The sequence below is a fragment of the Osmerus eperlanus genome, chromosome 6 (assembly GCF_963692335.1).
Source record: "Osmerus eperlanus chromosome 6, fOsmEpe2.1, whole genome shotgun sequence".
In the NCBI taxonomy this organism is placed as follows: Eukaryota; Metazoa; Chordata; class Actinopteri; order Osmeriformes; family Osmeridae; genus Osmerus; species Osmerus eperlanus.
Window position 1 is genome coordinate 1,513,675 of NC_085023.1, and position 14,778 is coordinate 1,528,452.

The 14,778-nt window shown below is 43.8% G+C and overlaps 1 protein-coding gene across 3 annotated transcripts in view; it reads right to left on the reverse strand.

The window, feature by feature from the left end:
* Nucleotides 1-14,778, reverse strand: part of psme4a (proteasome activator subunit 4a) — an 87,566-nt gene that overhangs the window by 3,949 nt on the left and 68,839 nt on the right. For all 3 annotated transcript variants that reach the window (XM_062462953.1, XM_062462955.1, XM_062462954.1), the window contains 9 exons: nucleotides 14,468-14,593; nucleotides 12,842-12,994; nucleotides 12,606-12,710; nucleotides 12,319-12,410; nucleotides 10,762-10,893; nucleotides 9,702-9,910; nucleotides 8,885-8,970; nucleotides 8,152-8,280; nucleotides 1,767-1,922 (listed from right to left, as the gene is read on the reverse strand). In XM_062462953.1, the coding sequence (XP_062318937.1) occupies nucleotides 1,767-1,922; nucleotides 8,152-8,280; nucleotides 8,885-8,970; nucleotides 9,702-9,910; nucleotides 10,762-10,893; nucleotides 12,319-12,410; nucleotides 12,606-12,710; nucleotides 12,842-12,994; nucleotides 14,468-14,593 (1,188 nt within the window). The remainder of the gene's footprint in view (nucleotides 1-1,766; nucleotides 1,923-8,151; nucleotides 8,281-8,884; nucleotides 8,971-9,701; nucleotides 9,911-10,761; nucleotides 10,894-12,318; nucleotides 12,411-12,605; nucleotides 12,711-12,841; nucleotides 12,995-14,467; nucleotides 14,594-14,778) is intronic.

A 14,778-nucleotide genomic window follows, 5' to 3' on the forward strand; every position in this document is an offset into this window, starting at 1 on the left:
GAAAGAGAGGAAAGTATGGTAAGTATGTCCTCTCAAAGTTGGACTACTGCAACTCGCTGCTCGCCGGTCTCCCAGCATGTGCAACCCGCCCTCTCCAGAGGATTCAGAATGCGGCGGCCCGTCTGGTCTTCAATCTACCCAGACGCTCCCATGTTACCCCGCTCCTCATCTCCCTCCACTGGCTTCCCATCACGGCCTGCATCAAATTCAAGATTCTGGTACTGACGTTCCGAGTGGTGAACGGGACTGCACCCGACTACATCAAGTCTCTCCTCCAGCCTTACACCCCCCCCCCCCCCCCCGCCACCTACGGTCTTCTTCTGACAACCGTCTGGTGGTCCCACCGCTCAAGAGCGCCCGGTCCCAACACAAGCTGTTCTCCTGTCTGGCCCCCCAATGGTGGAATCAACTCCCCACCTTCAAGAAAAGGCTCAAGACGCACTTGTTCCGGGAGTACAACGGCACTTAGGAATGCTTCGCTGGACCTGATGTTAGTTTCCTCCAGGATCACAATGACTCGTATTGAGAGTGTTGTTGGTTAGTTGTAACGGTTTTAAAATCTTGTACTCGCTGTGAAATATTTTACTGTTGTTTTTCTACAGGTACACTCTTGCACTTTTTGAGTTTCATGTTGTTTAGTTGTAACTTGTTTAACTACATGCTGTTATGGTTCTTCCCTTTGGCACTTATTTGGTTTTCCACCATGTATGCTTCATGTTTTGGCTGCTCGCAATGTTTGGGGCTATCTCGTTGTTATGATCAGTGACCTATGCTCTTTTGTAAAGCTCTCTCTTGGAAGTCGCTTTGGATAAAAGCGTCTGCTAAATGCATAAATGTAAATGTAAAGAGAGATAAAGAGAATGAGAGAAAGCTGGAGAGAAGGAGGGAGCAACACCCTGACCTCTAAATCAGAACACATTCAGACCGTCAATTTCCAAGAACCGTGAGTTCGATAAGACATTTGAGTCCTCATTTCGGTTCCAAACTACTACGAAGGGTATCACGATCCCTTGTTGGTATTTCAGTACATAAAATTGCTAGTCTTGGAGGAGTCTCTTACATGTCTACAGGATGATTGGCTGACTTTACAGTTCAAATATAGGCTAAGCCCAAAAGTTTCTGGCTTACTGCCTCTCCATTAAATGATGGCCTGAAAACATTTAATGAAAATAGCATAGTGGGACCGGATTCGAAAACCAGAATCTGAATCGATAACATTGAAACGATACCCAACCCTAATGACTGCGTAGCATTTCCCATGGCTGAAAGCAGTTACACACTAGAGGACTGGAGAGATGCACACATCTCCAACCTTCCATCCATCCCCCCGTCCCTTTGAATCTCAACATGATCTCCATGGCAACAGGCTACTCCTGCAGCTTGAGCCTCATAGCAACAGAGGACTTAAAAGAGAAAGACAGGGAGAGAGAGAAGGAAAGAGAGAGGAAACAGAAAGGGAAATAGACAAGGGAGATTTATAGAAAGAGAGGGAGAAGACAGAGAGATAAACACAGACAGACAGACAGACAGACAGACAAAGAGACAGACAGAGAGACAGACAGACAGAGACAGACAGAGACAGACACAGACAGAGAGAGAGACAGACACAGACAGACAGACACAGACAGACAGAGAGACAGACACAGACAGAGACAGACAGACACAGACAGAGAGACAGACACAGACAGAGACAGACAGACAGAGAGACAGAGACACAGACAGACAGAGACACAGACAGACAGACAGACAGACAGAGAGAGAGGTACCTCCAGCTGCTCATCCTGCAGCAGCTGTATGACCAGGTGTCTGACGTGCTGCACAGCGCTGGGCTGGCTCAGGAAGGTGAACAGGTTGTAGAACACCATGATCTGCAGGTACGTCAGCACTGTGTACCTGGCATGCCAGGAGCTGCTGCCCGCGATCTGGAAACACACACACACACACACACACACACACACACACACACACACACACACACACACACACACACACACACACACACACACACACACACACACACACACACACACACACACACACACACACACACACAGATCAGTTCCATTCCCATATGTGATGCACTTCCTTGTTGTGTACTAACATGCTAACCCTTGTGTTATCTTCGGGTCATTGACCCATCAGTCATTGTGACCCACTGTCGTATTGCGACAACTTGCTTGCGACAACGTGCTTGTATATTGTGTGTTATATATTATTATGGATATTGTGAGTTAGTATGTATTACAGGGCTAGAAATTGTGACCATTGTGGTTCCCAAAATTGTATCTGTGCAACCGCAAAATATATTTGGGAAACTTTGTGCAAATAATCGTTAAGGTGCGGCTCATGGTCATGTCTTTACAAAACGCTACAGGAAGTAACTAGCGCACACAGTTTTAGTTGAGAGGACATTAATGTGTTGGCAGTTTGACATCAGTAATCACATTAATATATGTAACAAAATTCACTGATTTATACTGAAAGTATCCACTTTATATTATTGTTCTGTTAGCTAGCCAGAATTTCATCCATAAAGATAACCCTTTGAAAACAGCTGATTTATATGCCAGAAGTCAGCACTGCTAACCTGGCTATATCGGTTATAAAACAGGGTTCTTGCAGGTTTCAGTAAATCAAATTTAAGACCTTTTTAAGACATTTTAAGACCATAAAGATTGAAATGTAAGACCTACACAACGCAATACCCCAAAAATATTAAAATCAAATAAATTCGGAAAAAAATGTGCATTCATTTAATTTACAGATGAAGCAATCACATTAGCTAATTGAACATTTTTTGGGCAAAGTTAGCAGCGAGCCTTGTACCTGGAGCTGGGTACCGTTAGCAGCGAGCCTTGTACCTGGAGCTGGGTACCGCTTGTAACCAACAGTGGAAATCGCCGTGATCTAGCCATGTCTCGTTGAAAGCTTTCAACGACGACTAACAACTTTAACAACGTTGCAAATATTGTAACACGGAGATCAGGGCTCAACTTAGCGATCTGAAAGATCATGCTTCCACAAAGAAGCACAAGTCCCGTTGTGTGCCCAGCGTGAAATCATTTACAGTACCAATGGCTGGTAATAGTGGAGGCACAATCAATGATGACCAAAAACGTTGTGAACTCAGAATTGCAACATATGTTGCTTGCCACACTTCCATCAACGCAGTGGATGATTGTCAGATATTTTGCACGAGGAGATGGGAACAGTCAAAATGCACAGGACCAAGTGTACCGCAGTTATAGTCTGTCCTGGCACCGCACTTCAGAGAGGAGTTACAGCAAGATATTGGCGAGTCTCCTTATTCTCTCTACCTTGACGAAAGCACGGACATATCAGTGAGTAAACTTATGTGTCTGTGTGTTAAGTACCGCTCACAGAAACACGGCAAATTTGTTAGTACTTATTTGGGGCTTGTTGATCTTCACAACGCAAGAGCTACTGGAATTACTGAAGCACTCGATGCCTTTCTGAGGATGTGTGGCCTGGACATCAAAAACATGGTGGGGATTGCTACAGACGAGGCAAGTGTGATGGTCGGAAAAAATCACTCAGTGTCACGTTACTCAATCAAAAGCAGCCTAATCTACAGCTTATTCGCTGTGTTTGTCACTAATTTGATTAGGGATGCGTATTGATAAGATTTTAACGATTCCGACTCATCAATTCCTGCTTATCGATTCGATTCCTTATCAATTCTCTTATTGATGTTCCCCTCTACAGCCATAGGTCTATGCGTCCTGCACCCCCACACACACACTCGTTCTAAACAAATTTCTCAAACTGGCTTTGACTGGCTCTGAAATGAGCTAATACCTACCACCTCTAGGCCTCTTCAGGCCTCTGTTTTCAAAACAAAATCTAGTCGGAGATAGAAACTTTCAGTTTCCTTGTGTTCAAGCTTCTATTACTCAACACCAGTAGGACTTACAGGGGTCCTAACAACAGGGGAAATAACTTCAGTGTCACCTTTCAAAAGAGACCAATTACATGCATATACTCCAAATGGTTCAACAACAGCTTTCAATGTACTTTGGGTATGTTGTTTAGGCGTTTTCAGGCACATTTAACAGGACTATTAAAAGGTTAAGCAATTAAAATGCTAAGTTTAATAATGAATTAAAAATCGATATGCTCAGTTTAATAATGCGACACGCGAACGTTTGCTGATAACACACTCCGCCCCGATAACGTGAAATGATCAATAAGATCAATACTAATGGGAGACGAATGCCGGAGCTAAAATGTATGCTTCAAACGACGGGACAGAAGATAACTAGATCGACTACACACAATAAAGGCAAATTGCTTCACACAGTAACAAGTGGTTGTGATCACTTTTGAGCAGTTTAGCTCTACCTTAGATAGTTAGAGATGAAGCGCGAACGTTAGCTGCGCTGCTGCATGCATCGAACACATGACGTTCCAGTAACTTCATTCCATGCTGTGTGTTCAAATGCTTCTTCATATTTGTAGTATTTCCTCCCTTCGACGAAATAGACTTTTTATACGCATTACAAGTGGCGTTGTTGTCATTTTGTCGTGTGAAATACAACCAAACTTTAGAACGCTTCTTCCTTGTTGCCATGTTTGCTGCAGTCTGTCTATGCGCGAACTTTTATAGTTTATTCAGACAGACGTTCGCTTGTCCCATGATTAAACTGAGCATATCGATTTTCAATCCATTATTAAACTTAGCATTTTAATTGTTTAACGGCACAGAGAATCGTTAAGGAATTTTGCTAACGATTCCAAGGAATCGATTCACTGGGAACCGGTTCTCGATACCCATCCCTACATTTGATCTAGTTGCGAACAAAGCTATGCAACTTCTCCCAAGCAACCTTGAATATATGATTAGAGAAACCTATAACTGGTTTGCTCATTCAGCAAAACGCCAGAGTAACTATAGGAATATCTATGAGACCATAAACGATGGAGTGTCCCCTGAAATTGGTATCACCCAGCTCTACCCGTTGGTTAGTGATAGCAGACTGCATGGAGAGGATTTTAGATCAAAAAGACGCACTCAAGATCCATTTGAACTTGGTATCAAATGCAAAACACTGTTATTCAGCTAGGGTACTGAAAGAAATGTACAGCGACCAATCGAATAGCCTTTACATGCACTTTCTCCGGCCCATTTTGACGGAAATCAGAACCGTGAATAAATACTTCCAACTGGAAACACGCTGGGTGTGTTTAAAGATCTTGAAAAACTGTACATGTCTACACTGAAAAGAGTTATAAAGCCCAGCGTATTGCGCATGAACACTGAACATGAACATGAACACATCTCAGGGAACTTGATCTTAAATCGTCCAGCATCTACCTGTCACCTCAGGATGCAGACCTAGGTACCACATTCCAACAGCTTCTGGAAGGAAGTACGTTAACGCCTGAGTTGAAGGAGGTAATTTCAGCGCGATGTATGGCTTTTCTAAAAGAAGATCTGGTGCATTATCAAATGCGCTTACCTTCATCATTGGAAATGCTGTGCAAACTGGAGCTGCTTAGTCCGACCTCTGTGATGTCCACCACAAACAGGCCAGGAGTTAAATACTTACCAATTGAGTTTTTCTCATGCTCAATGGACAAGTTAGAATGACAATGGAGAAATGTAGCATCAGCAGGTTTCTCAAGTAACCAGGCCATTGACGCTTTTTGGATGGAAGTTGAAGCGTTCAAAGATGCGGGAGGAAATCAGTGTTTTCAGGAATTAGCACTGGGTGCCATTCGATTGCTCACACTGCCAATATGCAACGCTCATGTTGAGAGGGCATTTTCCCAGGTGACGCTGCTAAAGGATGACACAAGAAATCGCATGGGACTACCGCTACTTTCCAGTCTTATGGATGTTCGCTCTGGCCTTTCAAGGAATGGGTGGACATCTGCTACTTTCAAACCTCCACGGCAAATGTTGGGGAGATTTGATTCTTCCATCTAGTAGCCAGTAAGCTCATTGGCTTGTGCAGTGACTGTAGGGACAATCATTTGGAGTGGGGCTTTGGAATCCATGGATACTGCGGTATCAACAATACTGTAAATTCTAGCAATTCATTTTTGTGTGTGTATAAGGGATAGAGAGGAACAATCGCGAAGGGGAGATAACAATCGGTGCAAATACAGTAGGCCTAGTAGTGTTTCTGTGCTTGTTGAAAAAAAAAATTGGCTATATATATTCTAAATAGGTTGGATTTTGGAGTTTAATTGTGGCTTAATCTACATGTCATGGCAGAATGTAATTACTTTATTGTGTTGAGCTAAAACTTCAGGTGTAATGTTTTTCCTCACTGTGCTCTTAGTGATCTGTACATTTAATATCCGTTTTTGCAGATCAAAGCTTTGAATGTTTGTGGCGTATTTTCTATTGAACATGTAATGGTTTTACCAGGCTTTCTGGAAAAGTAAGGATTTGGGCGTTTTTTTATAGAAGTGGGCGGGTTTTAAATTGTTATTGGGCGGAAAACTGTCAATCTAATCTGGCAACACTGAACACGGCCAACAGCACTCACTGAAACATCGAAGGTGGAGACTTGAAATAAAAACATACAAATACATCTATTGTGTCTACACAACACTGTTTTCAACAGATTGATTAGATATCATTTGAAATGATTACGTTAGTTGTTTCCACTTCTGTTGTCGAAGCAAACAGGATCGACTTAGGTGGGTAACGTTAGCACTACAGCTTAGCAAACAAACTATCATGACTCAACTCAGCTTCAGTTAGCTCTAGCTATCTTGCTGAAAAATAGATCTGGACAAACATACATCTTGAATTGTGGATTTACATGACAACACGGGTTATTTATTTGATTGAAACAGTCAGGAACATGAAATAACGTTAACCCCATTGCCAGTAAACTAGGCTAAATCATCACACATTCTACCTATGCTAGATACAGGATACGTTAGCAAAGCTAATAACTGTTAGCGACAACATCATACTACAGCTTGCGGTTGTGATAAACATAAGGTCGGAACAGCACCTCTTTTCAGCAACAGCTTCATAGCAAATCCTGCTTTACATTATCCCAGGTTTTCAAAACTGTCCTCGAGCAAATGTGTAATTGAGGGTCGAACTGCACAGGGATCTTCTCATAGACAAACATCACAGCCCGTCGAGTATTTGGTTCCTTGGGAAGACTATGAAAAGTGTCAGCATTCCCTGTACAGGCTGGAACACTGCATGTACGACCGTAGTCCATTTTCAATATCCTTGAAAAACTTTCTTCTTTGTAATTCCGTGGAAGTACACAGAGCAGCGCGCAGCAAATTTTGGGGCGTGACAAAGGTACAGACCAGAGCCAAAAAAGGTGGAGCCACCGAACTGACGTCAGTTCAGTGGCTTTTTCAAAACCTACCATTTTACAGCAACATTTTTTTATTGTGAGATTTGCATAGGAAAGAGCTGTTAATGGACTTTTGGGTTCACTGTATGTCCATTTTACCCACTGAACTGTCGTTATTCAACTGTGACAAGGTAAATTCGGTTCTGCAATCAACGACCCCTTTAAGACCTCGGATGAAAATCTGTCTGTTTTTAAGATGTTTTAAGGCCTTAAATTTAAAGTTAAGAATTGTTGAATTTTTAAGACCCCGCGGGAACCCTGTAAAAGCAAATTTGCTGCTAAATAACAGTAGTCTATAACATAATAGTAGTCTAATAACATACTGTGTGTGTGTTAACATACTGTGTGTGTTAACACACACAACATACTGTGTGTGTGTTAACATACTGTGTGTGTTAACACACACAACATACTGTGTGTGTTAACACACACAGTATGTTAACACTAACACACACAGTATGTTAACATACTGTGTGTGTTAACATACTGTGTGTGTGTTAACATACTGTGTGTGTTAACATACTGTGTGTGTGTTAACATACTGTGTGTGTGTTAACATACTGTGTGTGTGTTAACATACTGTGTGTGTTAACATTATGGCTTGGCCAATAAATCAGATTTGAATATTATTTTTATCTTTAGAACAAGAACAGGGATGTAAACATGAATATGATTGTGAGTATGTGTGGTTGCCATGGTAGTGAGTGTGACTGGTTGCTACGGTAATGAGTGTTTCCCATGGTAGGATGTGAAAAGCTGTGACTTCTGCAGTATGTGTGTGCGTGTGTCTCACCTCCTGAAGAGTGCGCAGCACCTGGGGGATCTGTTGGCTGTAGAGCAGACCCTGGGACATCAAACACAGACACATCTTAGCATCCCTCTTCAGCTCGTCATAGCTGTCGTCGTTCTCCACCGGAGCAATCTGACGAGGGCACAGAGAGGGAGCACAGTTCCATTACAGGAGCTAATCTGGAACATAACTGATATCTTGGACAGGACAAGGTGGTGACAGGAGAGTAGGTAGGAAGTGGAGGTGACATGGCAGAAATGTAGCAGGAAGTGGATATGACATCACAACAAGAAGTGGAGGTGACAGGACAACATGAAGCAATACGTGCAGGTGACAGGACATCAGGAAGCAGGAAGAGTAAGTGACAGGACAACAGGAAGTGGAGGACAATAGGAAGCATGAATTGCAGGTGACAGGACATCAGGAAGCAGGAAGAGTAAGTGACAGGACAACAGGAAGTGGAGGACAATAGGAAGCATGAAGTGCAGGTGACAGGACAACAGGAAGAGCAAGTGACAGTACAACAGGAAGCAGGAAGTGCAGGTGACAGGACAACAGGAAGCAGGAAGTGGAGGTGACAGGACAACAGGAAGTGCAGGTGACAGGAAAACAGGAAGCAGGGAGTGGAGGTGACAGGACAACAGGAAATGCAGGTGACAGGAAAACAGGAAGTGCAGGTGACAGGAAAACAGGAAGTGCAGGTGACAGGACAACAGGAAGCAGGCATGATGCTCACCTTGAAGAGCAGAGGAAGCAGCTGGAGCTGCTCTGGGACGGCAGTAGAGAAGGATCGTCCAGCGCTGGCCATCAGCCACTTCAGCACTGAGACACAGGAGACATAACATCACTACTGCACTAGAGGAGACATAACATCACTACTGTACTAGAGGAGACATAACATCACTACTGCACTAGAGGAGACATAACATCACTACTGTACTAGAGGAGACATAACATCACTACTGCACTAGAGGAGACATGACATCACTACTGTACTAGAGGAGACATGACATCACTACTGCACTAGAGGAGACATGACATCACTACTGTACTAGAGGAGACATAACATCACTACTGTACTAGAGGAGACATGACATCACTACTGTACTAGAGGAGACATAACATCACTACTGTACTAGAGGAGACATAACATCACTACTGCACTAGAGGAGACATAACATCACTACTGTACTAGAGGAGACATAACATCACTACTGTACTAGAGGAGACATAACATCACTACTGTACTAGAGGAGACATAACATCACTACTGCACTAGAGGAGACATAACATCACTACTGCACTAGAGGAGACATAACATCACTACTGTACTAGAGGAGACATAACATCACTACTGTACTATAGCAGACATAACATCACTACTGCACTAGAGGAGACATAACATCACTACTGTACTAGAGGAGACATAACATCACTACTGTACTAGAGTACTCCACTGAGACACACCCTGCTCCTACATGTCTCCATGGTAACCTGCTCCTACCTGTCTTCATGGTAACCTGCTACTCATCTCCATGGTAACCTGCTCCTACCTGTCTTCAGCAGCTTGATGGCCTGGGTCCTCTCGTCCTGCAGGCCACCCTCGTTCTCCTCCAGCACGTGGTTCTGGATCTCCTCGTCTCCCTCCAGCAGAGGCTTGAGGTGCTGCATGACGCGCTGCGTGAAGTCAGCGACGCGAGGGGAGGAGGTGGGCTGGACGGACGGCAGGGTCACGTCGATCATGAAGATGTAAGTGAGAACACTGCAGATAGGGGGCAGGGTAAGGATGGGGCTTGGGTGTGTGATAGAGTGTGTATGTGTTCTGGGGTGTGGTGTGTGAGAGAGTATATGTTCTGGGGTGTGTGAGAGAGTGTGTATGTGTTCTGGGGTGTGTGAGAGTGTGTATGTGTTCTGGGGTGTGTGAGAGTGTGTATGTGTTCTGGGGTGTGGTGTGTGAGAGAGTATGTGTTCTGGGGCGTGTGTGAGAGTGTGTTTATGTGTTCTGGGGCGTGGGTGGGTGTGTGAGAGTGTGTATGTGTTCTGGGGTGTGTGTGAGAGAGTGTATATTGTGGGGTGTGTAGGTCAACACACTGCAGAAAGGGAAACAGGGTTGTGAATGGGTGTGTGAGTGAGATGTGTGTTCATGTGTCAGTCTGGGTCCTGTGTGTGTGTGCCTGTGTCAGTCTGGGTCCTGCGTAGGTGTGTGTGTGCATGTGTCAGTCTGGGTCCTGCGTATGTGTGTGTGTGCCTGTGTCAGTCTGGGTCCTGCGTAGGTGTGTGTGTGCCTGTGTCAGTCTGGGTTCTGCGTATGTGTGTGTGTGCATGTGTCAGTCTGGGTTCTGCGTATGTGTGTGTGTGCCTGTGTCAGTCTGGGTCCTGCGTATGTGTGTGTGTGCCTGTGTCAGTCTGGGTCCTGCGTAGGTGTGTGTGTGCATGTGTCAGTCTGGGTCCTGCGTATGTGTGTGTGTGCATGTGTCAGTCTGGGTTCTGCGTATGTGTGTGTGTGCATGTGTCAGTCTGGGTTCTGCGTATGTGTGTGTGTGCCTGTGTCAGTCTGGGTCCTGCGTAGGTGTGCGTGTGCCTGTGTATGAAAGCATGTTTGTGTGTGAGTACCTGCCGATGCGCTCCCTCACGTTCTTGTACACCTGTGTGAGTTTGGGCTCCAGGTAGGCCAGCAGTCTGTGTAGCAGCTCAGGAACCCTCCACTCCTGCTGGGCCAGTCCCCCCTGCAGCACGTACAGCCGGCTGGGGACGCACACAGTTACCATCCAGCACTGGCACATCTACAGTTACCATCCAGCACTGGCACATCTACAGTTACCATCCAGCACTGGCACATCTACAGTTACCATCCAGCACTGGCACATCTACAGTTACCATCCAGCACTGGCACATCTACAGTTACCATCCAGCACTGGCACATCTACAGTTACCATCCAGCACTGGCACATCTACAGTTACCATTCAGCACTGGCACATCTAGCTATACACAGTTACTATAAGGTAGTTCTAGTTATATACAGTTAGATTTTAGCAGTGGTACTTATATATACAGTATATATACAGTTTCTAGTCACAAGTGCTCATTGCAGGTTAGATATAGTTATAGATTTATAGTTGTTACAGATTTATAGTTGTAGTTACAGATATGTAGTTATAGATAGTTACAGATATGTAGTTATAGATATAAAGTTAGATTTATAATAGATTTTTAGAATAGATATTTAATTGTAGTTATAGATATATTAGGGATGCTCTGATCAGGATTTTTGGGTCCGATTACCGATCGCTAGCAGCAGTATCGGCCGACACGAGTACCGATAACCGATCTTTTTTTCTTTTCTTTTTTAAAAATATATATTTTTCCCCTAAATTCTTACAGCCCCTTAGTATTAGTTAGACCTTGTACCGTTAGTAGTTTGTATAGTTAGACTTGTACACCACCATTCAATATTTATGATCCCTATATGTTGAATGTATGCACCTTCCTGCCAAAGTAAATTCCTTGTCTGTGCAAACTTTCATGGCGATTAAACCCCATTCTGATTCTGATTAAGGGGTATATTTGAAGCATTGTATTTATCATGTAGCATTATCTATTTAACTATTGTTAACAACAATGTATATTAAGTATAACAAAGACTAGATGATAAAATATTGTGAATTAACAACAACTGTTTATTTAGTGGCAGGAACATATTCCACTCTCTTTCTTAGAGACGCAGCATAAACCATAGCAGCCTATGCTGAGTTATTGATAACTGCTTGTAAATAAACAAATGTCACTATCCTGCCGAATAATAAATTACAAAAACAGAATAAACAGTCTTTACACATTTTAACTTTAGACAAAAAAATCTGCAACATAAAAGGCCAATCAAAATATTGTTTCACATTTTTTTCTCTAGGTAGGAGATAAAGAACCATGGGCAAAAAAGTGCACAGAAAAAAAAAAAATCGGATCTTTTGAGCGGCCTTTATAGTGGGTACCGAGTATTTAAAATGATTAACGTCCAATAATGGTCGGCGACCGATCGATCGGCACACCCTTAAGATATGTCGTTGTAGTTTGCAGATATTCATGCATAGATATATATGCAGCCGATCCTCATATATAGATCTATATGTAGCAGATCCTCATATATAGATCTATATGTAGCAGATCCTCACCAGGCATCCACGAAGGACCCTCCCTCCCCGTTGACAGGAGATTCCATCAGCAGCTCAAACAGCCAGTGCAGCTTTCTGGGGTCTCTGCTCTCCTGTAACACACACATACACACACACACACACACACACACACAAGTACAAATGCACACACACCATAATATCTTTTAACTCTCCGGGAACACACATGCCACATGGAACTATCTACTTATCCACCTCTCCATTCACCTCTCCATTCACCTCTCCATTCACCTCTCCATTCCTCCCCCCCCCCCTCCCCCCTCTCTTACGCAGGCGGTGGCGATGCATGTCCCCCAGTCAGCGTAGGTTTCTATGGTGATGTTGTTGAGGGCAGTGCGGAGCAGCGGACAGAGCAGCTCCCAGAGGCACTCCACCTGGGGCAGGGGTCAGGGGTCAGACTACAGGCATGGAAGTATGTGTGTGCAACCTTGTCGTAGCTCCAGTGTGTGTGTGTGTGTGTGCTAACTTGTCGTAGCTCCAGTGTGTGTGTGTGTGTGTGTGCTACCTTGTCGTAGCTCCAGTGCTTGCTGCCCCTGATAAGACCTGAGATGATCTCGGCCACACAGCGCTGTTTGCTCTCATGAGAGTCACACACCAAACTCTGCAGGTGAGGCTGCAGCAGCGGCAGGAAGCTGTCACCGAAGTTCCGGAACAGACCCTAGAGGAGGAGGAGGAGGGGGGTGGGTGGTGGAGTTAGGAGTTGTTAAAGAAGTCATTGACTGCAAAACCGAGTTTACCTGTTGAATAACGACAGTTCAGTGGGTAAAATGGACATACACTGAACCTCAAGTCCCATTGATACCTCTTTCTTATAAAAATCTCACAATTTAAAAAAGCTACAAAAAGGTTGGATTCCAAAAAGCCACCGAACTGACGGCAGTTCGGTGGCTCCACCTTTTTTGGCTCTGGTTTGTACCTTTGTCATGCCCCAGAATGTAGATCTCAGACACTAGTTTAGCGCCAAGCTGCTCTGTTTACTTCCACGGGAATTACAAAGAAAGTTTGGAAGTTTAAAAGAAGGAATTAAACACAATGGATAATTTAAAGAAGGATTTGTTAAGCTGCTGTTGCTGAAAAGAGGTGCTGTTCCGACCGTATGTTCATCACAACCGCAATCTGTAAGTATGATTTTGTCGCCAACAGTTATTAGCAATGCTAACGTATTCTGTATCTAGCATAGGTAGAATGCTAAATACGTTTCAAATACACATCAACATACCTTACTTAGCAAATGACTCTAGCTAGACTAGCTGTAGTCGGCATTAGAAGGGAAGCTTATGAAAAAATAGCCCGAAAACGAATAGAAGTCTAGCCTATTGCTATCGCCTGTCTAGATGATCTATTGAAAGAGAGAGGCAGGTGCTCTTGCGTTAGCAAGCTAAACCAGTTTACATGGCTACAGTCTAGATGTTTTCTCTATCTAGCTGTTCTTGCATTCCTTGCAAATCAGCGTTGATAAAAAGCAGATGAGATAGAGCTTGCTAGTCTAGCTAACATTGACATTTGCTCGTTGTTTAATCGGTGATTTAGAAAACCGTACTGTTCAAACTAGCTAAGAACATTTAATGTAGCGAACTAGCAAGCTTGTCTAAAGACACATTAGCATGCTAGCGCAGCTAGCCTAGAATACCGTATTTCTTAGATTAAACGCCGCCCTCAAATAAACGCTGCACCAAAAATGAACATTGTGTAATAAACGCTGCGGCGTTAATCGAAGAAATACAGTATTTCATTTTCCTGACTGTGTTTCATTCGAATAAATAACCAGTGTTGTCATGTACATCTACAATTCACGATGCATGTTTGGCTATGTTGCGTCTTTGCTCCGCAGGTTCGCTCGTTGTAAACCAACGAATCAGCGCGCAGCTCATCTAAATATTCATGAGCATACCATAAAAGGGAGAAAACCTCTCGTTTTATTCCAGGGCTATTTCACAGGGTGCATAGAACAGCACCCGGGCCATTTTCTGCCCAACCAATGTTACATAACCTATTCGGAGACCTTAAGGAACAGTGTGAAATACCCTATAAAATCAGTCAATGACCCCTTTAAAGAAGTTTATTTGGTGAGCATGTGTGTTTATCTAAGACAGGCTTTGTCTGTGAGTGTGTAAGACTGTGTGTGTCCTACCTTGAACAGACAGAACCTGCGAGGGCTGAACTTGTCCTTGCCTTTGCGGTCCTCCAGAGACAGGAACTCTATCAGCTGCTTGATGAACAGCGGCTCAGAGAAGTGGTCATAGATGATCTGTTCTCTCTAGGGGACACACACAGGACACTGCTCAGGACACTGCTCAGGACACTGCTCAGGACACTGCTCAGGACACTGCTCAGGGGGTGTTGGTGGTGGGGGAATCTCTAGATGTGACATAAGTATTTTATGTGTGTGTGAGTGTGACAGTGTGTGTGAGTGTGACAGTGTGTGTGTATGTGAGTGTGACA